At 43.0% G+C, this 26,639-nt stretch overlaps 1 protein-coding gene across 1 annotated transcript in view; it reads right to left on the bottom strand.

Moving 5' to 3' along the window:
* Positions 1-26,408, bottom strand: part of atp6ap1a (ATPase H+ transporting accessory protein 1a) — a 29,617-nt gene extending 3,209 nt beyond the window's left edge. Inside the window, exons 1-8 of the mRNA XM_067370592.1 lie at positions 26,286-26,408; positions 25,721-25,847; positions 25,183-25,257; positions 24,672-24,862; positions 21,821-21,861; positions 21,601-21,686; positions 19,124-19,386; positions 614-664 (exon numbers count right to left, since the gene is read on the bottom strand). Coding sequence (XP_067226693.1) covers positions 614-664; positions 19,124-19,386; positions 21,601-21,686; positions 21,821-21,861; positions 24,672-24,862; positions 25,183-25,257; positions 25,721-25,847; positions 26,286-26,404 — 953 coding nt within the window. The 5' untranslated portion in view covers positions 26,405-26,408. The remainder of the gene's footprint in view (positions 1-613; positions 665-19,123; positions 19,387-21,600; positions 21,687-21,820; positions 21,862-24,671; positions 24,863-25,182; positions 25,258-25,720; positions 25,848-26,285) is intronic.
* Positions 26,409-26,639: the final 231 nt, after the last annotated feature.

The raw sequence follows: 26,639 nt of genomic DNA, 5'->3' as shown, positions 1-26,639 counted from the left end.
TATTAAAATTAGATATTAAAATATCTATATGGCAGTAAACAGTATGTGGTAGTTTTCCCCATGATATTTAAATTTATACTGAATATTGATCATTTTCTAGGTATTGCATTGAAGTTAGAAATTTCAGTATCGTGACCACTAATTCATGCACTTCGTCAATAACGGGAAAGTGCTTTGTTGAAAAGCACTTTTTTTCTACCTAGATCTATGATTTGATTGAATATTTTTTGGTAATTCATTAAATATCACCGACTAAAAAGCAATTAGTAATTAGTACTTTGAGTAATTTTTGAGAAGAGTAATTTGTACTTTTACTCAAGTACTTTTTTGACACCAGTACTTTTATTTGTTTTATTTAATTGAGTAATATTTCAGCAATGTAACAGTATTTGTACTTGAGTACAAATTTTCAGTACTCTTTCCACCACTGCTTATAAATCAGCCAAAATATGTTTTGATTTAAATCTAATGTTTTGCATGTTTCTGAGATGGGTAGGTTTAGGGGTTGGGGTTGGGTTGGAAAGAATATAAAAACATTATGCTGATGGAAAGTCCCCACAAAACATGAAAACCCAACATGTGTGTTTGTGAATGAAGAAAATGAAATGCTTACATAAGCTTGAATATACGGTAATCCAGGACATCTTCATACTTCAGAACCAACCTGTATTTCAAGAGAAAATTCACAGGTGAAATACTGTGGTTCATGAACTGGAAACATTAAAGGCTGTGAAACACCATGCTGACATCAAAGAACTAGCAGTGACGAAAGCAATGTTGCCGCCTCGCATCACCCTGCATCTGGACCAAAAAACGTTGCAACACACTGCCAACGACCAACTAGCACATACGTTATGCGCTATTTAGAGAAATCTTAAACGTGCCATAGAACCCTTTTTCACAAGATGTAATATAAGTCTAAGGTGTCCCCTGAATTTGTCTGTGAAGTTTCAGCTCAAAATACCCCATAGATTTTTTATTATAAATTTTTTTTAACAGACTATCTTGGGGCATAATTACATATGCGCCAATTCAGTGCACGTCCCCTTTAAATGCTTGCGCTCCCCACCCCCAAGCTCACAACTCTATAATACATTGCATAAACAAAGTTCACACAGCTAATATAACCCTCAAAATGGATCTTTACAAAATGTTCGTCATGCATGCTGCATGCATGCATCAGATCATGTAAGTATGGTATTTATTTGGATGTTTACATTTGATTCTGAATGAGTTTTATAGTGCTCCGTGGCTAACAGGGCTAATGCTACACTGTTGGAGAGATTTATAAAGAATCAAGTTGTGTTTATGAATTATACAGACTGCAAGTGTTTAAAAATGAAAATAGCGACGACGCTCTTGTCTCTGTGAATACAGTAAGAAACAATGGTAACTTTAACCACATTTAACAGTACATTAGCAATATGCTAACGAAACATTTAGAAAGACAATTTACAAATATCACCAAAAATATCATGATATCATGAATCATGTCAGTTCAATCATGACAACTCTCGGAGTGAATAGATTCAACCAGCATTTTATTAGCATGGAGCATGGAATGTACATCGGCTTGATTTTGGCGGACGAGATCTGCTTACGCTGCTGCTGAGCAAATACATAATTGTTCAGCTTAGTCAAATATAACAAGAAAGGAAAGGCTGCTGCAGAATGATAGAACCCCCTCAAAGCAGTGGACCTTGGTCCATGCTGCACGAATAGAACGTGGCCGAGTTACTACTGCCTGAAGCCCCCACCCAGCAGATCTGCACGCCAAAATATGTGTACTGCTGCTGCTCCGTAGAGCTATAAGCGTGTGTATGGCTATCTATGTGTGCCTGGGCCTGCTTTGCCGAATGGCTTAACACTAATGAACTTACCTGTAAATGTGCCTCTTGCCTAAATAGTAGTTACTGAGCAGACTCAATGTGTGACATGCCTATACAATGTGACAGAATATCTACTGTAGTGCTTTTTTTTATTTTTTTTATTAGAATTTGTGAATTGAAGTAACGGAAAATGCTGGAAGCCCAACCCCGATTTTTTTTTTTTTTTTTTTTTTTTTTTTATATGCTCATTTTCTTTTGACCTTCAATGATGTCTTTGGAATTAGGTCTAATGTAACGTTCGTCAGCAGACGAATTCCAGCGCCCCATCTCTTTAAGGGTAGCGGATGACACTCTTGGAGCTGCTGTCATTGCTGCGCCGATTCTGAAAGAGTGAGGGGCAATGTTCCCTGTAATTTTTTTTCTCGCTGAGCAAAACTTTTCTCTGTTGAGCGCACATTTTGGCCACCTGAGCAAAAACATACTTTATATCAGACCTCTACAATGAACGTAAACACACACACACAAAAATGGTTTTATCATGCAACTGTAACATTTAACTTTAATGTGCCATTTCTATTTTATCTGACCCTTGATGTAACTTAGTGATTTATTAAATAATATGTTTGAAAACAAGCAGTTCAGTCCCTAAATTAAGCACATTTTAGGTTACTTGAGATTTTTTTCACATTGCTGTATTAACTGTACCAGTCTTTACCAAGATATTCTATTAAAAAATAATTTCTGTCCTCCTGCAGGACAGTTCAATTCTTTATACTAATATAATATGAGCAGTTACAATGATGGTTTGGGAAAACCATAATGTGTTTTTGTACAGTCAATTATTAGCAACAGACAGTGTTAAACCATCAAAATTACGTTTATTGCTTATGAATTTCCCTGATTTTATATACCAGGATGTTAAGATTTTTCGTGACAAGGAGCCCTAAACAATCCCCTTGTGAGATCAATTTTTTTATTAGGCTTACATTATAATATAATAAAATATAATATAATATTTAAGTATTTAAACTGATATACAGTATTATATCAGTTTAAATGCTTCCATTTGTTTTAATATATTATATAGTGAAAACAAACTAAAGCATTTAAACAGATCTGATAGCTAAATATTTTTAAGAAAAGTGAACGTTAACTCATTTATAGTTATCTAAACATCACTGAAACCCACAACACCACCACACACAATAATCTATTTAAACTGAGGTATATCACTGATGTATTTTGAGTTTGCAAGCTACACCTGTGGTGGGTGTGTGATTGTAAATGTCTCAGAGTTTTGTTACCATTCTGTGCCCATCATCTGTTATCTCCACCACTTTTCATTAAAACATGACTTATTTCACATTTCTTTTCGTTTCGCGTTGCCTCTCGTGTTGAAGTATTTAGTCCGCAAACATGACAGTATTCTTACTGCAACTGATTTGGCTCAGGGCCAGCTAGCTCACACGAGCTCAATCGTTCTTTCTATGAAACCTGTGGACCGCATTCACCGGTTCTAACTCTATAGCGACAATAACTCTATAGCGGTTGTCCAGAGCACTGCAATTATTTCTCATTTAAACTACTACAGTCATTTTCATGTCTGTTCTCTGCGCGGCAATTATTTCTTCTGCGCGTCCGCGGTTTCAGAAGTGCGCGGCCGCGCACGCACGCAGCTTAGAGGGAACATTGGTGAGGGGTGTATACTTCGCTGTTTAATCCACAAAGGTGGCATAGCTGTTTCAGTTTAGAGGAGAACCAAACGCTGGTCATAGGTTTGCCGTCTGCTGTGAGGAACAGTGGGTCTTGGGGAGCGGCGTTTCTCCAGGATTGCAGATATCTTGACATGGAAGAAAGAGGGCAAAACACAGAATTAATCTAGGATAATAAAATGTGCGACCCTTTGTTGAATTTGTTGTTTTTGAGTGCTTTAATAGTAAAGAGAAATGATTTTTGAACAAAGTGATGTCGGCCATAGTAAGATCGATATCAGGATTGAATGATACAGATTTGCATGTGAATTCCCCGCACCTTAAAAACCCATAAAAGGCAGTGAGAAAGACTGCCTCTAGGAATGTGTTGGTATAAAAATCGAAAACACCCTTTCTGAGTCGGTGAAGCATTTTGTGCAAAAGAGGTAGAGTATTAGGTAACCGTTTGTCTTTGCTTGCAGGAGAAGTCTTCGCGATAACGTTCAATAGCAGACGAATAGTGGGATGTTTGACAGCTTTGTTATTGTAAAAACCTTGAATAAAAGCTTGAATAAAAGTGGCTTTAAGAATGAAATTCTTTGTGATGCTTAGATAAGGCGTCTGATTAAACGATTGATGAGAGGAATAGCTGAACGGCTTTTGTTGATTATTTCTACGGCAGCTTGGTTATCACAGAGAATGGTGATCTTTTTCCTAGACCATTCGTTTCCCCAGAGTAAACATGAGATAACAATAGGGTAGATTTTGAATAGCACGGTAGATTTTTTATCGGATGCAAGGTTAAGGATCTCAGATGGCCATTTGTGCGCAAACCACTTGTTCCCGAACATCCCCCCGAAACCTATGGATTGAGCAGCATCTGTGAAAAACTGAGGGAGCTAGAAGTTTCATTGTAAAAGAAAGAGATTCCGTTCCATTCGTTTAGTGGGTGGGTCCAGAAACGTAAGTCAGAAAGACACCCTTCGTCTACTGCAGGGGTACTCAAGTTCAGAGGCCAAGAGGGCCGCATTTTAACCAAATGAAACGCGAAGGGCCACAAATTATAACTTGGATCGTAAGACTTTTATTTAGGCCTACTTAAGACAATATTTGTAGTTTTACTGTTTATTTACTAAAAGTGCAGTTTTTAAGGTCTGGCTGTTGTTCACTGGCTGATGAGAGTTTGTCCATAAGACGAAAACATTGCACTTTTTTTATAGTCTTTTTATACTCCATTGCACCTTTTTAACACTTTTTATAGCACCTATTTATACTCAGAGAATAAATGTTTTATTATTTGTATTATTATTACCTACCTTTTAATTTGGTCAGAATCCACAAATATTTTTTCTTTTTTTTTAATGTTCAATCACAATTTTATAAATTATCTAACTATAACCAACGTTGTAAACATGATAAATCAGATATTCTCCGTGAGCTCAATTATGTGATGACAGATCTGTAATGGGAGCGCTGCTTGCTTTCTGTTTATAACACATTGACATTAAGAATAAAAGGTGTGTTTTTCATGCTGCTCGGCAACTTACACACTGCAAAGTTTGAGGAATGTCAACTGCATTTCATCATGGAAAAATAAGGTTACTTTGTTTTTTACTTGCGCGCACAGTCTCGAGCCTTTGGTGGCGTTCACGAACACAAGTGCTCGACACATGCGCACTAGAGAGATTAATGCTTGTCTAGTCTTTTTCGCTCAAATAGTTACAATAAAATCTCTTTGTACTGGTTTAAAATTAGAGTTGCTGGTATCTTTTAATCCCCTCAAACGAGCGCTCTTCAACACGGTAGGAGTTTGTTGTTACTCTTGTTCTGTCTTCTCCGTTTCTTTTCAGACTGAAACAACAGCCCGTTTCAGTGCTGACACCTTGTGGACAAACTAAATTAGTGCAAAAACTATTCAATGCACGCGTGCAAAGTGCCTTCAGTTTATATTGTTCTTTGCGGTTAGAAAAACTGTGCTGCGCGTGTACACTATACGTCATGTGCACTGTACGCTTACCCTTTTGTACGTGTAAAAAAACGAAGTAATATTCACGCTAATTTTGAACGCCAATTATAATAAAAATACATTTATATGTAGCATGATGCGGGCCACAAATGTAATGCTGACGGGCCGGATGCGGCCCGCGGGCCGCCTGTTGAGTACCCCTGGTCTAGTGTGATTATCGATCTCGGGGGAGCGTCAGCCCAAACAAACGGGTCCCCGCATGCCAAGACGCCGAGGCCGACTCTCATCACTGCGGTCGAAACATCCGCGATCTCCTTCCGTGTATTCCTAGTCCTGCCCATTCTATCATTCCTGCCATAAAGAAATGGACAACAAGGCAGTCGAGCACCAAGCTCGAGTCTCGGGCAATGCCGCCTCTTTCCGCGAAGGAACGGGCCTTTGTTCCAGCATCAGGCCTCCGCAGCAGGCCTTCAGCAAGCCAGAGCCGCGCCGCAGCGCAGATTCAATCCCAGCCAGCTCGGACTTTCCTCCCCATCGACTCAACCCCGTAAAAGCACAGCTAAAATCCTTCTCGTTTTCCGTCCCTGAATTAATTTCCACATTATGACATCTGTATCAATGCTGATCGGGGGAATTCACGTTTTAAACTGTTTCTGTAAAGTTTGCCGTTCTAATTAACGTGCCGCTTGTGGTTTAAACACTCAATCAGCTGTATATGCTCGTAGCCTATGACGTTCAGATTGCACGCACGGTCGCATAGATTCATTGAAACACAGAACTTATTGTCATCGCTGTCCTGCGATTCATCAACAAATCGCTTAGAATATGTATTTCTGTTTCGAAGTATAACCACAGCTTCACTATTGGAGACGCAGAGACTGGTAGGACAAATTCTTTTCAAATCGTTATTTTGATGCATTTAAATAAATCTTACCGTAGACAGATAACCAATGAATAAACTAATTACATTACAGTTTGGAAAGTATGGAATTGAGTAATTTCCAGGTCTGAATGGAAAATATAATAAATATAAATAAACAATATTAAACAAGCAGCATGTCCATGGTTAAATACTAGTGATTGTTGAAAACAATTAATTAATTCAAGGTGCAAAGATTTTTATTATGCAAAGCTCCGTCTTTTACAAATGTGACTCAAACCAGCAACAGTTAAAAGAACAAGGATCATCCAAATCATATTGTACTTCGTTTGATGTTGGATGATCATCAGACAGCAATGATAGTACAAACAGTACTGTCATTTACAGTATCAAACCATTGTGTCAGAGGTGAATATATGCAGGTTTAAAGGATTTTAGGCTGCTTCTGAGAAAATAAGAATTTTTTTCCAAATTCAAAAACTGTTACCAATCTACATGATTTCACGAGTTCACACTTACAAATAATCAGATAGAAATCCACAAAATTTTTAATTTGGAAAAAATTATTTTGAGTTTAGATAGAGAGCGATCAGCTGGGGAGTTGGGAAAAACGACCTTGAGAAAATCGTCTAATAAATGTAAAACAAATGGAAGTTTACATTTGTTTAGCAGAATCCAGCATAAAGCTTCCGAGAGACAATCGAAAATCTTAGGGCTACTGCGGCAGCCAAAAGTTAAACGCACTGCGAAGTACATTTTAGATCTCCATCTGACACCGAAAAGGTGCCATTGAGAAGGATGTAGCAGCATGATTTTAAATGCGTCTGTTATGTCTGCTTTGCTTAACCAGGCGCCTTCGTTTTAATTAATTGGATAGCGTGATCTATAGTAGCGTACGCGAGGGAAAAAGTATCCTCTGGAATTAGGCTGTTAATGCTAGGTGTAGGAGAATTGTGGGTGAAGAGAGATCGATAATTAATCTTTTTTTGCCTGAATATTTCCTAGTAGCAATGCCTATAGGGTTTATGCGGAAGGTAGGAAACGGAGATTTACTAAAAGGACCAATTAGGTAGCCTTTATCTAATTCTTTTTAAATTAGATTATCCACAATTTCAGGTTCTTTCAGGGCTGACAGTAAATTTTTGCATACGTAAATGGAGGAGGGAATTAGACCAACCAGCTAGAAAACCTCGGTTTAGACCTGTAATGATGAAATTAACCCAACAACGATTTGGATGAGAAGATACATTTTTAGACAGTTCTTTCACATTGACGGGGGTAGAAGGATGTTGCGGGTTCTTGAACCTGCGGGAACAAACACTTCTAGGATGACTGTCACCACACAAAGAACAGCAGTGAAGATATCTACATTTGGTGTAAGGGCACACAGATTTGTTAAAGTTAATACATAAAGGAACAGCAGATTTAAATGTATCATTTACCTGTTTTGGCTGAAAAAAGTTTGTCCCTGTAGAAGTTTTGCAGGAATGTTGGAACTTCGCTGGGTTTGAAGGTATGCCATTCTGGGGCATAAGCTTTCGGTGTGAGAGAATGAGCCACAAACTGAACACGAAATCGCTCTGTGGCCGGTGAAGTGCCGGCTGATCAGTTTGAGATCTATCACTAACCAGTCAATTTTTTGGTTGAAACGGGAGATATACAAAGCTGTTTTCGCTGAAAAAGACTTATAGTATTTGTAGAAGAGTGAGCCGCCGTAGTTAAGCGCAAGATCAGAAATGATGGCGAGATAAGTATCTAGTTCAGCTCTTTCTATTGGGGAAAACTTTGCACAAAGTCTCCCTGTAAACGCCGAAAGCTACGTTGAATTCAGCTAGAGACAAACTTTTGGACAGTCTTGGGCACAATCTTTAAAGACAACAGAAATATCTCCACAATCAACAATGCGTTTATCGATTGCATTAGTAGAGTAAAGCAGGATTTTAACCAGGTTGATATTGTTACCTGAAATGATCTGATTTCTCAGGTTGTGAGGGATTGCTGCTGCTGGAGAAATGAACGGAGATCCGTTTGGTGGAGCTGGCAGCGCTGAGGCGAGGGTGTGCCGTGGAGATGAATCGATGCACAATGTTACGGTAGGATGGTCTGTCGGAGGTGCACCGGATGTCGAAGGAGAAGGGCTGTTCTTTTCCAGAGTAGAGACTGTTCTCCAGTTTCCCGATGGAGTCCCTGATTTGAAGGAGCACAGAAAGTACGGGATCGTTGTCGTCCAAAGGGTCGCTGCAGGACCTTTTTGCTGGAAGCATAGCAGCAGGTTATATTCTTACGCTTGGCCTTAGCTTTGGCCGGTGCAGGGCTTGATGGAGGAGGAGGAGGAAGCTGGCTTGGAGCAACTTCAGGAACAGAGAGGTTAGAGAGCAAAAAGTTCTTGGTGGGATAAACCAGTTTTAGGTGTGATGTTCTGATTGAAGAGGTATTCCAGAATCTTATGTACTGGCCAGTCGTTGATAGAAACCTGGCGTTGCGCCAGACGAACGCTCCGTCGTATAGAGCTGTGGGAGGCTGTCTGGATCGTTTCCGTGGAAGGAGAATTTGGGTTCTCTGTTTCGGAATCGGGATCTGGATCGGGATCGTATGCTTGATCTACCAGAGATAATACCTCATCAACCTCCAGATGAGACATTATTCCGAGTAGGTCGATTGTAGAAAACAAAAAGAAAATGATTATAGGAGTTCTCATATTGTGCGGCATGCTGATCGCAGCTAGGATACGGTATAAATAAAGCCACGTAAATGAGGAAGTACCTCCGATTGGTTGGTGTCGCAGTACTAAAAGAACCAATCACAAATCAATTTCCATAAGAAGGAGAAAACAATGGTGTTTGAGACTTACTGTATGTAATTTCCATGTACAGAATTCTAATTATTTAACTATGCCGAGGTAAATAAAATTTTCAGTTCTAGGGCACCTTTAAAACATTAAAAACGTCTCGGTTACGTATGTAACCCTCGTTCCCTGAAGGAGGGAACGGAGACGTACGTCAGTAGTGACCGACGAATTGGGATATCGCTTAGAGAGCCCTATCATCTTCGTGTAAACTAAAACAAGCCAATGGAATTGGCGTGCGATATTTGCATAATGCGCACCGCCCCCGACAGGTGTATATAAATAGGAAGCAGATGCAATCGCACTCTGTTTTTCGCTGAGGAGACAACTGGTGTCCGCACTACAGCGAGGGTACAGAAACTGTGGCGACGGGACGTACGTCTCCGTTCCCTCCTTCAGGGAACGAGGGTTACATACGTAACCGAGACGTTCCCTTTCAGTCGGTCACGTTCGACGTACGTCAGTAGTGACCGACGAATTGGGATCCCAACTAAAGCGCCACAGTTACGAAACCCCTTCCAGTGCCCAGCGCAAGCTCAGCCGCCCATAGCACCGGCTGGCGGTGAAGGGGGCAAGCTTACACCGAGAGAGTCTACTGCTGTCTAACCACTACCCACTAAGTAAACTAGACACACTGGGGAAGCGAACCCGTAAGGGACGCTGCGGAAACCACTACCTACCCAATGGGGGAGGAGTTTACGTGGGAATACACACATGGACTGGCCCGGGGGGGCAGTACGCATATGGAGTCCCTGGGATGGCTCCACCTGGTTAGGGGGAGACTCATCTGACAGGTGACAGCAGAGCTGGCTCTGCTAAGGGAAAGACACGGACTCGGCCCATAGGGAGTTTTAAACCGTGGAAAATACACATATGGGACCGCTCACGTAGAGGGGTCACGACATATGGGCCCCAGCCAACAGACAGCGTCAGCGACGGATGTAGGCCTGGCATCAGACACTCCGCAATGTCCGAGCCGAAGGGGGAGGCGGAGGAACTCGACAGGGTTCGCCAAGCGGGGAACACGACGGGAGTGAAAGTATGCACGTATCCGGCCAGTGGCGGGAATGGCATTGCAAGCCGACACTTAGAGTGGGTACAACACGTCTACCGACTAGTGGATGCGAGTACACGCGAGGATACCGGCTCTACACGTAGGCTATAAAACCTAGCGAACGTGTTAGGTGTCGCCCAGCCCGCAGCTCTACAGATATCTGTCAGCGAGGCGCCATGAGCCAGCGCCCAGGAAGAGGCCACCCCTCTGGTGGAGTGGGCTCTCAACCCGAGCGGGCAAGGCACGCCCTGGGATTCGTACGCCAAGGCGATGGCATCCACTATCCAGTGGGCCATCCTCTGCTTGGAGACAGCCTTTCCCTTCTGCTGGCCTCCGTAACAGATGAAGAGCTGATCTGAGGTCCTAAAGCTTCGCGTTCTGTCCACGTAAACGCGCAGAGCGCGGACGGGACAGAGCAAAGCTAGGGCTGGGTCTGCCTCCTCCGAGGGCAGCGCTTGCAGGTTCACTACCTGATCTCTGAAGGGAGTGGTAGGAACCTTGGGCACGTATCCAGGCCGGGGTCTCAGGATGACATGAGAAGCACCGGGCCCGAATTCTAGGCACGTTTCGTCGACCGAAAATGCATGCAGATCCCCTACCCTCTTCAGGGAAGCCAATGCAACCAGAAGAACCGTCTTAAGAGACATTAGTTTCAGGTCGACTGATTGCAAAGGTTCGAAGGGATGACCCCGGAGAGCTGTGAGAACCAGGGTCAAATCCCAAGAGGGTACGGAGGAAGGGCGAGGAGGATTCAGTCTCCTGGCCCCCTCAGGAATCTGACGATCAGATCGTGTTTCCCCAGGGACTTACCCTCAACTGCATGGTGATGTGCGGCAATGGCGGCAACATACACCTTGAGGGTGGAGGGAGACAGCCTTCGCTCCAACCCATCTTGCAGAAAGGAAAGCACGGATCCGACCGAACATGACCGGGGGTCCTCTCGGCGAGAGGCGCACCATTCGACGAACAGGTTCCACTTCAGCGCGTAGAGATTCCTAGCTCTAGCGGAAGTGATGGTGTCTACGACCGCTTGCGGGAGATCACTCAGAACCTCCGCATCCCGTCCAGGGACCACACGTGGAGGTTCCACAGATCGGGAGGCGGGTGCCACAGGGTGCCCCGTCTCTGAGTCAGGGTGTCCTTCCTCAGAGGAATCGGCCAGGGAGGTGCTGTCACGAGGAGAATGAGGTCTGAGAATCAGGTCCGAGTGGGCCAGTACGGAGCCACTAACAGAACCTGCTCCCCGTCCTCCCTGACCTTGCACATGAATAGAGCGAGAAGGCTCACTGGGGGAAGCGCATGTTTGCGCAGACCCGGGGGCCAGCTGTGTGCCAGGGAATCCGTGCCGAGCGTGCCGCCGGACAGGGAATAAAACCACTGGCGGAGGGCAGTTTCCGGGGAGGCAAGCAGGACTACCTGGGCCTCGCCGAACCGCTGCCAAATCAGCTGGACCGCCTGGGGGTGGAGCCGCCACTCGCCCGCAAGTAGATGCTGCCGTGACAGCTCGTCGGCTGCACGGTTGAGCACACCTGAGACACGAGTGGCCCGAAGGGACCTCAGATCCTTCTGACTCCACAACAAGAGATGGCGGGCGAGTTGCAACATGCGACGGAAGCGTAGACCACCTTGACGGTAGGTGTACGCAACGGCCGCAATGCTTAGTGAGCGGACTAGAACGTGCTTGCCTGACAACAGCTCCTTGAAGCGGGCCAGCGCAAGACGGACCGCTAGCAACTCGAGGCAATTGGTATGCCAATGCAGCTGAGGCCCCGTCCAAAGACCTGTCACTGCATGCCCGTTGTACGTGGCCCCCCATCCCGTGGCAGAGACATCTGTGGAGACCACAGCGTGCCTGGACACTCGTTCGAGGGGTACTCCGGCCCACAGGAACGAAGGGTCCAACCACCGGACAAGGGTGCGACGGCAGCTCGGTGTCACGGGGACACGGAGCGTGCCGCACTGCCACGCCCATCTCGGGACCCGGCCGCGGAGCCAGTGTTGAAGCGGTCTCATATGAAGCAATCCGAGCGGCGTTACCGCGGCTGCAGATGCCATATGCCCCAGGAGCCTCTGAAAATCTTTCAGTGGAGCCGCTGTCCTGCACTTGAGCGAGCTCAGGCAGTTCAACACCGACTGGACGCGCACCTCGGTGAGACGCGCAGTCCGTGCGACCGAGTCTAGCTCGAGACCGAAACAAGAGATCCTCTACCCGGGGGCGAGTTTGCTCTTGTCCCAGTTGACCTGAAGACCCAACCGGTTGGGAGCTACAACCATGTCGGGTAGGACTTTGTACTGACATGCCCGACCCTCGAACGCAGACCGACCTAGGAAGGGTCTGCGTCGAGGCAGAATCGAGACATGAAAGTATGCGTCCTTCAGGTCTATTGCTGCAAACCAACCCTGGGGACGGTCCAGGATTGGCCGTAGCCCACCGCCCTTTTACGGTACAATGAAGTAGGGGCTGTAAAACCCCGACTTCATATCGGCTGGAGGGACCGGCTTGATTGTACCCTTCGCCAGGAGGACAGCAATCTCCACCCGGAGAACAGGAGCAGTGTCCAACGACACCGGAGTGAAGTGGACAGCCCTGAAGACCGGGGGACGCCGGGCGAACTGAATCGCATAGCCGAGTCTGATAGTACGAATGAGCCAACTGGACAGGCTGGGGAGCGTGCTCCACGCTTCCAGACACTGAGCCAGCGGGACCAAAGGCACCACAGACGCACCGGGGGTGGGGCAGCAAGGCAGAGAGGGACCCGACTCGGACGGCTTGAGGGCGGCCCGGAGTGGGGTCGGACTCTGCGAGGCAGCAGTGTGCATGGGAGACGGCGCACGGGACGCGGTCTGCACCAACACACTGCCACCTGCTGGCGAATGGGGAGGGAGCTGACAGCAGCGAGGCGGAGCCTGGCACACTGGCAGACACCCCCTGTTGCGACCTGGAGTTTGAGGAAACTGCTCTTTTTGTGGCAAAGTGGGTACCGCTGGACTCCGGAGAGCCAGCGGCGGTAGATGGACAGCCGCCACAAAATCCCCCCCGGCCCTCCTCCGGGGGTGGGAGAGCAGATGGAATACTCTCCCAAAGGGCAGGAACCTTCCGCTCCAGGTCGCCCGTCTCAGGGCCGAGTTTTCCCCGACCGCTTGCCACCTGGCTGGCAGAGACGGGCTGGGCACCACGTCCACGCCCGGCACCCTGCTGTTTGGCTGGTGTAGGCTGCTGCTTTGCCAACTTAGCAGGGGCGGAGGAAGACGCAGGCGGGCGCCCTCGGCGACGAGCGGGCTGAGGCTGAGCCACGGGCGGCTGGGTGGAGGCAGCAGCGGACCGCCGTGGCATGACATGTCTGATAGCCTCAGCCTGCTTCTGTGCAGCGGAGGACTGTTGGGCACAGTTCTCCGCCGCGTCGCCGAAAAGGCCGACCGGAGACACGGGGGAATCCAGGAACCGATGTTTGTCGGTCTCCCTCATGTCTGCCAAGGTCAGCCAGAGGTGGCGTTGCTGGGCTACCAAAGTAGACATCGCCTGGCCAACAGAACGCGCTGTCACCTTCGTTGCCCGGAGGGCAAGGTCAGTGGCAGCGCGCAGCTCCCCAAGCAGCTGTTGGTCAGGACCTTCCTGGGGCATCTGCGACAGCGCTTTTGCCTGATAGACCTGCAAAAGGGCCATCGCGTGCAGGGCAGAGGCAGCCTGCCCACAGGCACTGTAAGCTTTCTCAGTCAGACCGGCTGAGAGTTCACAGGCCTGGGACGGGAGACGCGGCTCACCACGCCAGCCAGCGGCCGTTGGACACAACTGCGTCGCAACAGACCGCTCGACTGGCGGGATCTTCGCGTACCCCCTGGCTAGCCCGCCGTCCAGGGAGGTGAAGGCAGACGAGTGACCAGGCCCTGTACGAGCCCCATGCGGAGCTTGCCAAGACCTGGTCACCTCATCGTGTACTTCCGGGAAGAAAGGCATTGGGGCGGGACGCTGGATTTGACCAGCGCGACCCCCGCCAAGTACCAATCGTCCAACCGAGATGGGCCGGGACAGGGTGGAGGGTTCCACTCAAGCCCGACGCACAAGGCGGCCCGGGAGAGCACAGCCGTGAGCTCGGGATCCGACTCGGGCAACGCTACCGTCCCGGGCGGCAGCGCGTCCGAATCCTCCCCCGAGGACTCAGGCTCACCTTCCGATGCAGCGATCGACATCCGATCCGCCGCCAGCACACCAAAGGTAACGGCTGGACAGTCCGTAGAGGGCCCAGCGGAAACCAACGGTGGCACGATGGGTTGCGGTGCTGATGAGGCGGCAGGGGCCCGAGGAGCGTTTCCGCTCGGCGGGGAAGCCCTGACCGTAATCCTCCGGTCACCCTTCCTATACAGCGCCGTACCGTCATTCCGGTTCCCGGGGCCGGAAAAAACGGTCGTACGCAGCATAGGAGAGGGGACCCCCGCTTCCTGAGACTTCAGGAAGGAGAGTCTCGACCTCAGCATCGCGATAGTCATGTTCCCGCAATGGGAACATGAACCATCCACAAAAGCTGCTTCAGCGTGCAGAATGCCCAAACACGAGATGCAACGATTGTGCCCATCAGCAGGGACCAGGGAACGACCGCACCCATTAACGCACAGACGAAATGACATACTGTCAGGGTTCGTCTGTAAAGCTCTTTTAGAAGGGGAAGTCAACTCACTCGTGCTGAAGCACCCAGGGAGCGACGCGATGTGTCAGGTACACCACTCCCTGACACACCGAGGAACCGGCCCAAATCGCTACACACGCACACACTCTTTGTGTTGCTGTGAAAACAGCAGTTTTCGAGCTTATAGCTCAGCTCCTCGGAGACTCGCGACCTCGCTGAACGTGCCCTTTCACCAGCACTGAAAGCTCGCTGTAAATCCTCTTCTGAGGCAATGTTTTAGAATAAAACAAACGAAGAAAGGAGTCTTCTAAAACAGGACACCAGTGAATGGCTCCGAAGCGAAAGACAGAGTGCGATTGCATCTGCTTCCTATTTATATACACCTGTCGGGGGCGGTGCGCATTATGCAAATATCGCACGCCAATTCCATTGGCTTGTTTTAGTTTACACGAAGATGATAGGGCTCTCTAAGCGATATCCCAATTCGTCGGTCACTACTGACGTACGTCGAACGTGACCGACTGAAAGGGAACATATGTTATTTAGAGAAATCTATGTGATTGTATTTAACATATGTAAAGATTGTAGTGCCACCAAACGCTCTGACTGGTGTATCTTCCAGGGCTCTAGACACGTGATTTAAAGGTGCCCTAGATTCAAAAATTGAATTTACCTTGGCATAGTTACATAACAAGAGTTCAGTACATGGAAAAGACATACAGAGAGTCTCAAACTCCATTGTTTCCTCCTTCTTGAATCTCATTTGTTTAAAAGACCTCCGAAGAACAGGCGAATCTCAACATAACACGACTGTTACGTAACAGTCGGCGTGAACGCCCCCAATATTTGCATATGCCAGCCCATGACTGAGGCATTACACAAGCGCAGCCAGTATACGTCTGGATGAAAGGCATTAGACAAGGGCAGAACGTCTGGATGTGCACAGATGCATCAACAGACTAGGTAAGCAAGCAAGGACAACAGCAAAAAATGGCAGATTGAGCAATAATAACTGACATGATCCATGATATCATGATATTTTAGTGATATTTGTAAACTGTCTTTCTAAATGTTTCGTTAGCATGTTGCTAATGTAGGCCTACTGTTAAATGTGGTTAAAGTTACCATTGTTTCTTAATGTATTCACGGTGACAATAGCGTCACTATTTTCATTTTTAAACACTTGCAGTCTGTGTATATTTACTGTCTTCATTCTTTATAAATCTCTCCAACAGTGTAGCATTAGCCGTTAGCCACGGAGCATAGCCTCAAACTCATTCAGAATCAATGTAAACATCAAAATAAACACTGTACTTATGCGATTAGACATGCTGCACGACGAACACTTTGTAAAGATCCATTTTGAGGGTTATATTAGCTGTTTTAACTTTTTTTATGTTGTTTAAGGCAAGCGCGAGCTCTTGGGGCGTGGAGCACGGGATTTAAAGGGCCACACACCCTGAATAGGCTCATTTCTAATTATGCCCCAAAATAGGCAGTTAAAAAAATGAATAAAAAAAATCTATGGGGTATTTTGAGCTGAAACTTCACAGACACATTCAGGGGACACCTTAGACTTATATTATATCTTTTTAAAAAAAAGTGCTAGGGCACCTTTAAAGCTTAAATAATTTTGGCTGACAAGTTTATGGTTGCGCTATTGCATTTTATCATCTTTGCTTCTATAGCGATGGAGTCTTGAAATCAAGCACCGCAAACCCGCACATTTTTCATAAGCATGTCGAGCTGAAGTCTGCCCATTAAAAGCAAGAGGCTCTTCAAATATATACCTGAATGGGGAAAAAAAAGTTTTCAATGAGTCTGTCTAACAACTAATGATGAACATAAGGTGAACTGCACAGTTTTCCGAAAAGCAATTTCTTTTGCTAACCTTGGACTGTGCTGCTAAAGGGTATGCATAGACCTATTGTTTTTAATTTGGATAATATATTAAAATGTATTAATATAACATTCAATACATTATCAGAGTAGACAGATAATTATTATAATTTAAAACATATTAAACTGATCATTAATTATTATCAAAATAATATTATTTAGATAATTATTACGTAATATTACTATTATTAGGTAATAATATTATGTATATTTTATTACCTATTATGAGAATGTTATTAAGATTATAAATAATGTTATTTATTAATTTATCATTCATATATATTTACATAAAACGAGATAAATATAAAATAAAATATAAAAATGTTACAAATAATTATATAAAGGAGTCCTAATTTAAAGCTGCAGTCTGTGAGTTTTGCCTCTTTGTCGCCATCTTTGTTTGAAACCTGCAATTGCAGTTATTTGCAGAATTATAATCTTTAAGTGTGTTGTGCGTCGGCACGACTCCTCAGCACGGATGAAACTAATGTTTGCTGTCAGTCACCACTGGATATTGTACTTCGGATTCTACGTCTTGGAAGTATGACCAAAATAAGAATTTTCACTGGAAAATGTCATCTGAACAAATAAGTAACATGTATGCCAATTACAATAAATATTATTAGCATTACAATAAATCGCGCTGCCAATGGTGATTAAATCTAATGATCGCTTAGCTCGGATCACGTCAAATCTTATTGTTGTACTTTGTTCTCAAATTGTTAATGTTAACAACATCGGCTTTGCATGACTATGTGTATTTAGTGTGTATTAGCGTTAGTCCGAAGTCTTTTGCTTTTTTACTATGGGTGAATCTCCAGGTGTCACTGATGATTTTCATTTGGACCTTTCTGGATTACAATCCGCCATCAAAACAATATTAATTATTGCAGCTGCTGTGAGAAAAGGATTTAAATGATCCGCCATTTTCAGAAATCTCCACATTGCATATAGCCTACTAGGACCCCTTCTTTTAGTAAACAGACGTGATGTAATGACGCAAAGAGGAACGGCTGCATGCTCGAATTTCCCATGAAAACCCACCAGTACCACTCGAATTAGAAAACATTATTACAAGCTTACCGTTGATGTTGTGTATCGGGCTAAGGTAATGAGATAGTTTTGAACACTGGCTGGTTATATACTTGCTCAAAAATAGATTTTGGATCATTTTTAACAAAAAAAAAAAAATTACAGACTGCAGCTTTAAGTAAATTAAATAAAAATGAAAAAATCATCCCATTCAGGTAACAGCTGCAGAATTGGCTAAAAAGTGGTTCCAGACAGAATGACTGCTTAAGACACATAGACATATTCCGGAGGAGTTTTAAAAAAAATAAATAAATAAAATAAAATGTAAAATAATGTAAAATGTGTTCTGTTGCAAGTTCACATGCTTGATCTCATGTTTTATTGTGCCCCTTATTTTATCATGACAATTACTATTTTTTATTTCATGAATAAACAGGAAATGTTAATATTACAAATTGTTTATTTGCATTTATTTTGGATTTGTTGTCAGAACTGGGCTCTCAGTTTACATGGATAGGGTACTTTGTGGGTGGATGGCTATGCTCGTCTGACACCACCAAAGACCATTTTTGACCCAGGAGAAACCCTGCTGGCTTTATACCAAATCGCCCCCATACCCACATTCAAACAGTGAATTCAAACTCTGAGTGCACTGCTACACCACTACAAATGGTGGTCCCCTTTAAACAGTGCACTATATAACTTGGCTATAGGGCCAGTTTACTGCTTACTCTTTTCACAAATAATATTATAACATTATCTGACACGAATACATGTAGCCTAACTGGCCATGGCTTTGGACACAGGGAAAGTCATTTGTCATGTATGCAACATGTTAGGGTCCATATAAAAGATTGGTAAAGGGAAATGTTCAGTCTTTGATATGATTAGCCTTTGGCTTTACTACATTATCAAACAGCTAATAATGTGTTGCTATTGCTAATGTTACAGACACCATGTTCCTGTTCGCTATCTCAGACAGCATCCTTAGAAATAATGCTAGAAAAACCCCACCCCACATTCATGGGATTGATTACAAGTTTGTGACGTAGAAATTAGGGTCGGTTTCAAAGCGTGTTTTTGAGACGGTCTTTGGTACAGAGCAGTTTTAAGGAGAAAATACTCAGTGGTGTTCAATAGCAAAATATTCAGCAGTCAATGGTGTTGACTGATGAATTTGCACATGGTTTGTCTTTAAGCATATTAAACACACCATATAGACATATAAACAACATTAAAAACCTGATTTTCACCATAGGTCTTTAAAAATTTGCTACACCCCACAAGCAGTTGGGCACTATTTACCGAGAGTGAGACTCATTGCAGGATGATCCAGACAGGTCGGGTATCACACCTTTACCAAAGGTTTTGGAGGTAAGGTCATGCCTCTCCCACTTTCCTGAGCGATACTGGCTCACCACCAGTTTCTCGGCCCACATGAGAATGCAGGTGGAGCCCTTCTCCTTAAACTCCAATGGTGGGTTCGGAGCAGAAGGTTCCTCACCACGCGACTGCAGTAGGGATCTTGACCAGACAGAGTGGACAGCTGGAGACGCGTCCTCAATCACCTGAGACAAACACAAGCCACCTCATATTACCTTCAATTTACAGTGCTCACATTAAAGTTCTACACACTGCAACTAAATTCGGTTGTCAATTCACCTTTTAGTGCTTAATCTTGTTCTGTACACACAGTTCAATAATTTACGCGAATGACAACCACATTCTACAACTGAATTAACAGTGCAGGTAAAATGCAGGTAGTGACAACCGCATTGAAAAAATTCTACATAGTGTGTACGAAACCGAACTGAGCAACTAGTTGTTAAGGATGTATTTTTAACATGCATCAGAAATGTTTCTCTCTTCTTTATGTGCGGTGCAAGAAATCACAGGGAAAGCAGCACGACCCTTGACTCATTCATTTTGTCAGATCTTTCTATAAAAACAGCGAACAAGAACAATCCCACAATGAATCAAAATAAATCCAAATGCTTTTTGCTGAAAATAAGACCAAAATATCATGACCTGCACCTGCTGACTTCAATAACTCTGTAAACTTGATCGCTTTATGAGCCCAGGTTTAACAACAAACCCAAATGTGATTATAATAAGTGGACATAGCAACACTGCAAGAGTGCACTCTGTTAAGCAGCCTTTACAAGCATAAGCAAAATATGACACCTCCATCAACTGTGCTTTAGTTAATATTGCTGAACATAACAAGTCTTTTGTCGCTGTAATATTTCTTTGGTCAGTATAGCGGTTACCAAACATGCAAGAGGCCATAAGGTTGCTATGGTTACCACGCCATCAATCGTTGTAATTTTGTGAGTGAGTCGTGTTCTGTACACACTTGGAATGATAATTTAATAAATACTTCTGCATTTCAATGCAGTTGTCACTCCTGAAACTTTTCAGTGTGTGCAAGGCCATAGATTAAAATTCATATATCATTAAATGCTAAAATCATTCGGTAGAAAAACAGTGACTATGTTTACATGTGCACCAATAATGTGATTATTTCTCATAATCAGAGTAAGATGTTTACATGACATGAGCAGAACTCTTCACTCCAGTTTACATGCAATTTTCATTACTCTGATTATTCGCTAATAAGTTTTTATACCACACTCAGATATGCATACAGTGTGCATGTTACCGGTGTTGTGCTGAATTACTACCCCTGCCAAATTATTTACCCCCCAGTATTGGTAGGTTTAGATTAGGTGTGGGGGAGGGGTTAGGATTAGGGGTGGTGTTAGGATTGGGCAATCAGATAACGAGAGGGGTAATAATTTGGCCAGGGAGACAAAATTCGGGACACAACACAGGCCATTGTTTTAATCTACTCGCATTAAATTTTAAATTCAAAATACATTTTTATGGACGTACTGGATATTACTTGGCGCCGTGATGAACAACGCAATGCCGGGTTTGCCTAAGCTGACATTGTGTTCTTTGCGCCTTCTGTATGAAGATACGGAGCAGAGACTGCGCAGCAAGTTGTGTTGAGTTTAGCAATTTGGTGAAGAGAAAACTTCAGAATAATGTCACGGAGTTCATTCATGAAATTGTGTGAACAACACACGGTATCCGTGTACGTCCAGGCACATGCGCACTTTGGTAATAATGAGATTAATGAGCCTGTTTATTGCGACTGAAATCATTTAATGCGATTACGCTAACTACGATTCTGAGCTTAATCGCATTACTTTAATCGAAGTATTGCATTTACATGAGGTAAAGTTTAATCGCAATATTGCAAAAAATCCCATTATAATCGCGTTATGAGAGTGCATGTAAATGACGAAATGTGATAGATGGAACTCTCAACCTTTATGCTAAGGAGGAAATCCAACGCAACTTTGAGGGGACCAAGCAAACATTATTATGCATTTCTGCTCAGCTAGCTTGGGCATCAACCACACGGCAAATGCTAATACTTTTTCATATACTTCTTACTTTCTTTGTATAACAGTTCTATACATAATAACATATTAGACAGGACTGTTAAACAGATCATAAAACAAATGAAGAAGGAGAATGGAAGCGCTGTGTGCTCTGCGAATGCAACAAGGAAAATGGCCCCACGGGAACATTTAATTCTCCTATAACTAGGTTCCTATAAATACCCAGTGTGAAAGCCACTAATATTGCATTGTATATCTTGGTTATCAGATAAAATTACTCATATTATAATATAAGATTTTGGTCATACTACGTAACCCTAGCTGAAGGTGTGTAAGTGTAACGCAGAGTTGTTGAGAGGTCTTACTTACCCTTGAGGGCCACAGCGCAGTGAACACTGCAGTAAACGGCACAGACTGAGCTTTCATGATGCTCAGCACCTGACCAATTACCTCATCTACAACAAACAACAAAATGCCATTAATTTGTGTGAAAACACATCTTTGTCATTTTATCTTGCCTTTTTTTTTTTATTTATTTTTTTTTTTTACACAATAATAACAACTTTGGAACTTTGGATACTACACATACCATTTCCATTGAGCACCTCTTTAGTAGACATCATATCAGCCCTGCAAGAAAAAGACAACTTACAGTCCTAATAATATCAAGAGTTTTGGTTTCCCCATCTTCTTTTCAGACTTAAAGAAGGCCCAAAAGGTGTGTTTTCACTTTCAAAAAAACCTTTATGTAAAGAAATGCTAACCCTACAAATGGCTGTGTTCAGAATTGCATATTATACTATCGTACCACTCTAATACTTCTGCAGTGCATAATAAGCAAATTTTCTGTAATCATGAACCACTCTAATGACAACTACTATTTCAAAATGTACAGAATACGACATAGCACACTTGTAGCTTTTCACACTTGAAATAATTAATCCTGGGTCATTCTAAACCTTGGGTAAATGGAATCCTGGGTTATTCGTAAGCTGACGTTTCAAATTGTACATTCCTAAACCTTGGGTTTATGTCCTTATTTGCATATTTGCGGTGTCAGTGATTGGATGAACGCAGTACGCGACCTGTTTACATAGCTCTAGCATTGCGCATGTCAGTTGCTAAGCGTCTGACTGTAACATCATTTCATGTATGCATCATTTCACACTGTACATAATGCGATGTTTTTAACTTGACCATCCATTAGTAGGTGATTTTAACATTAAGTGGCATGGAAAAAGCCATCAAACATGCCGCTATGTTTTGTGGCACATCCAGTGTTTTATGGCTTGTTTTCACAGAGCGGTACAGTACAGTACGATTCGGGACAATAAACCCTGATCTGGTTTGCATTTCCACCACCAACAGTATATGCAGGAAAGTAGCGATCAACGTCATTCTCATGTGAAGAAGAAAGCTACACAGCAAACAACAATGGAGGACATACAGCAGATCTTGTTCTTGCTTCTCGGCATGTGGTTGTTTGTTTGCTATGCGCCCAACATTGTGTTGCAATGGTATTGTGTTTCAACTATATATTTGAAAAATGGAAAATGGCACCTCTTGTGTTGTCATTCCCCTTGTAGCATGCACAAGTGACAATTCTCTCTCAACGTTCTGCAGTGAGTCTAGCTCTGCATGTGTCTGTTAAGTCCATGAGACCGTAGGGTGTCCCATTTTTCAATTTTAAGACTCAGAAGGGTGCTCGCGAGCGCCCCCTTTGCGGTCAATATGCGCTCTCGATTCACACTTTTGCTGAGCCTGCACTGGTGCAAGCTCCGCAGCAGAAATCTTCCCGACAGTCATAGCAGCATTACGTCACAAAAGTGTGGACTTGTAGGAAGACCGTGAGTGCTTAGGGTGCCATTTGGGACAGGGCCAGAGTATGCCGTAGCGCCTCCAATGGTGACTGACACATGAGCTGAGGAGTCGGCAGCTATACTAATGTACGGTTGCGTTTCTGTTTTATGTGCTTAGTAGCTGAGGTCAATTACGTAAGACTAGAGCACTCTCACTATCAAATACAGGCAAAAATAAATAAGTAAAAAATATAAAAAATAATAAAGTATAATTCTGGAAAATTAAATCATATTTATAAATTATTAATAATTTTCAATTAATGTAGTCAGTTTGTGGCACATCTGCTTTTGAGTGAATGTAGAGTAATACAAGTGCTATTATATGTTGCTGATCATGCAAACAGCCTATTTTAAAAAAACTTATCAAGGTTCACTATGAATACTGCACTAACAGTGCCATCCATAACTTTAAAACAATTTTCAGTGCCGCATGCCATAATCCACTGACACATGCCACTGAAAATGGGATGTGCCACTGAACATAGTGGAATATGCTGATGACTTGTGTGCGTAAGATTCCATACCACATAATATTAATACCAGTACTTCATCTCTAATAGTGTGGTAAATGGACCTTGAGCAATATTAGCCACAAACTTGCTCTTGATTCGTTATGTGATCAGATATGTATAAGGGTTGAAAATACATTTTAGCCCACCGGCAACTATAGTTGCCGCACATTCAAATAGGTTTTTTTTAAGAAAAAAGGAAAAGAAAAAACCTGGGGAAAATAAATCGGAACATGTTCACATAGGACACTATTAACAGGACTATTTGCATGAAACCATTAAGAAAAATTTGGGCACAAAAGGTTTAACTAAAGACCCACTTTTACTTATCTAAAGTTTGCCTATTATCACAACTTAAACATAGTTGTTGCTCACTTTGAATGTCTCAACATGTGTTGTTGTCACATTGTATATTTAGCTCATGTTTTCCTGAACTCAGCCTCTCTCATCCTTTTTATTATGCAGCTTTTCTAAAGACTTTCTCTACCTGTCATTCTCTTTCTTTTAGGTAAATTTCCATATACATGCTGGCTACAATTAATGTTACTATTAAGTATTATTATTTAATGCATTTACTATGAAATTACAATTTCAAGTGTAACTTCAAATCAGTGATGTAATAAATCATCTTTTTTTTTACAAACTGTGCAAATCTAGTTATCCTACTGCCTTACAAATGCATCACATCCCACATATTTTCCACATGGTATGCTACTCTAACTGTGCTCATTTCCATCATTAATATAAGTTGCAGAGGGTGGCAATACATGAGAAATCTGTTTATATCATCATACTATTCACATTTCGTCAAGCATTTCAACATTCCCATAGCATGAACCACTGTAGTGAAATTACCCTGCACTGGCAAAAGTTTTACACACTAAATATGTAAAATAACTATTTTTTGGAGATGATAACTGGAAGGCACTTACTACTTGCATTAATGAGGTCATGTGTCAGTGTAACAGTACTGTTTGAAATGTATCCCATTGCATAATGAATTGTTTCACATACTGTTTAAAAATTGCAATCAGATTCTGAACTCGAACCAGTGTCAAATAGATTAGTTTACCCGCCGCTGTAAGGGAGGCGGAAAACCAGCAAGGCAGCAACAGATGTATTGAGGCGGAGTTGAGCAAGAGTGTCTGGGTTCATGTAGAGAGGAGCCGCATCAATCTGATTCTGTAGCAGTGTAGAAACCAAAGCAGTGGCGGACGATGATACAGATGGCAACCATAAGGAGGAGGAGGACAGCAAAGCCGCCTGTTAACACGAAAAGAGCTTCATATATCAACAAAACTTGAGAGATGCTTGTTAATATTTGTGCTAACAAGCACTTTTCATGGTGTTTTTATCTGAAATAATACACCTTGGCAAGCACTGGTGTATTCTAAAGAATATATCTTGGCTTCACAAAACATAAGTATTTAGTTTCATAACACATTTTTGAAGAATTATATTGCCTGATGCTAATCTCAGTTGATAGCACAAAAACAACCTCCTGTAAGTTAACTAAAGTCAAAATCATAAGCAGTAATAATAAATATCAAAAGCAGTGACAGATGGAAAACACATCAACATACCTCAAGATTTTGGAAGACACTATCCTGTTTGTTCCCAAATACTCCTCCGTAGATCGTGAAGTCATCAACACTTAACTGAATGAAACAAGGAAGGATGATAAGATCGGCACTGTCTGAACTAGCCTTATGCCAGTGGTTGATAGTGCTAATGTAGCAGCACTGGGTTCATGTGTCACTTGAGTTTTACACTTCACAATAGCAAGAACCAATCACTTCAGATTGTTGTCTGTATTAAAACTGAACATTACTTCTGACAATGTTTCTCATGTTAAAGCATTCAGAATTCTATATCCATCATGGGTGATATTATGATATTTTTTGTGGCTGTTGTTCTTATTTTTTTGTCCTTTATAAACACGTGGCAACACACTGACAGTGCATTATGTATGCAGTCATGAAATTAAGAGACCATATTTTATAGGACTCCTTTTTCAATCAAAAATATGGATTATTAATATATATATGCAGAAGGAATTTTTAGAAATATAAAATGAATAGATATAAATCTGTGTAATGTGTAAATGTATATCCTATATACTTTATCCTGCAGGAAGAGCAGTAGATTATGAGGTGTAGTGCTCAGCGCTTGGTTCAGGTATGATTCCAGCTCATCCACAGACACAGTGTGTCCTGCTGATGGAGTATTCACAGGAGACAAGACAAACCTACACAAGCACAAAACATTATAAGACGACAGGTCTAGAAAAACACATATCATGATCATTAGACAAACCCATACAATTAGAGTTATGATTACAACTTTTACAAACAACGCAAAAATCGGCTTCAAACAAATGTTAACACTGTACTGCTTATCTAGACATCTATGACGGTCAAATGCTGTCTTGACAGGTTACTAGGTTGACAGCCATCATCGGTCAACATTACTGTAAACACGCTTAAGTTTGCTTATAAATATGGAATTAGATGACTAAATATGTGGGGTTTGTTAGAGAATTTAAATGCTCATATTAAATGTGACGTGTTTGCTCAGAAGGGTTTTCAGTACTGGACAGCGACCGTGTCATTCACTAGCAAACTGCCGAAGCTAACTATCGCCATCAATTCTCCATGACTAATCTCATATAATATCAGTCCTTTACCCGTCACTCGCCCATGCGACCAGAGGGACTTGCTCATCGCTCTTCGCTACTGCGAAAAAAAAGAGAAAAAAGTGTAAAATCATCCTGGCGTTACCAGAGCCCGTCCTCAAAGCGGCCATCTTCAGCACGATGAGCCGTGATGTCACAACCAGCCATCTTCAGCGGGCTGAGCCATGACGTTCCCTTCCGCTGATTGGTTAACCAAAGATCAAACCGTGCCGTCATCAATTCTTCCTTTTTTTTTTTTTTTTTTTTTTTCTTCTTTTTTTTTTTTTTTGCCAAAATACTTAGGCTACATGAAACTTTAACAAGTACACAACAAGAAGAACGGAGAAAATAAGAACAAGAGAAAAT

Source organism: Chanodichthys erythropterus, chromosome 20 (assembly GCF_024489055.1).
Source record: "Chanodichthys erythropterus isolate Z2021 chromosome 20, ASM2448905v1, whole genome shotgun sequence".
Lineage (NCBI taxonomy): Eukaryota > Metazoa > Chordata > Actinopteri > Cypriniformes > Xenocyprididae > Chanodichthys > Chanodichthys erythropterus.
This window is presented reverse-complemented; position numbering and strand designations above follow the sequence as displayed.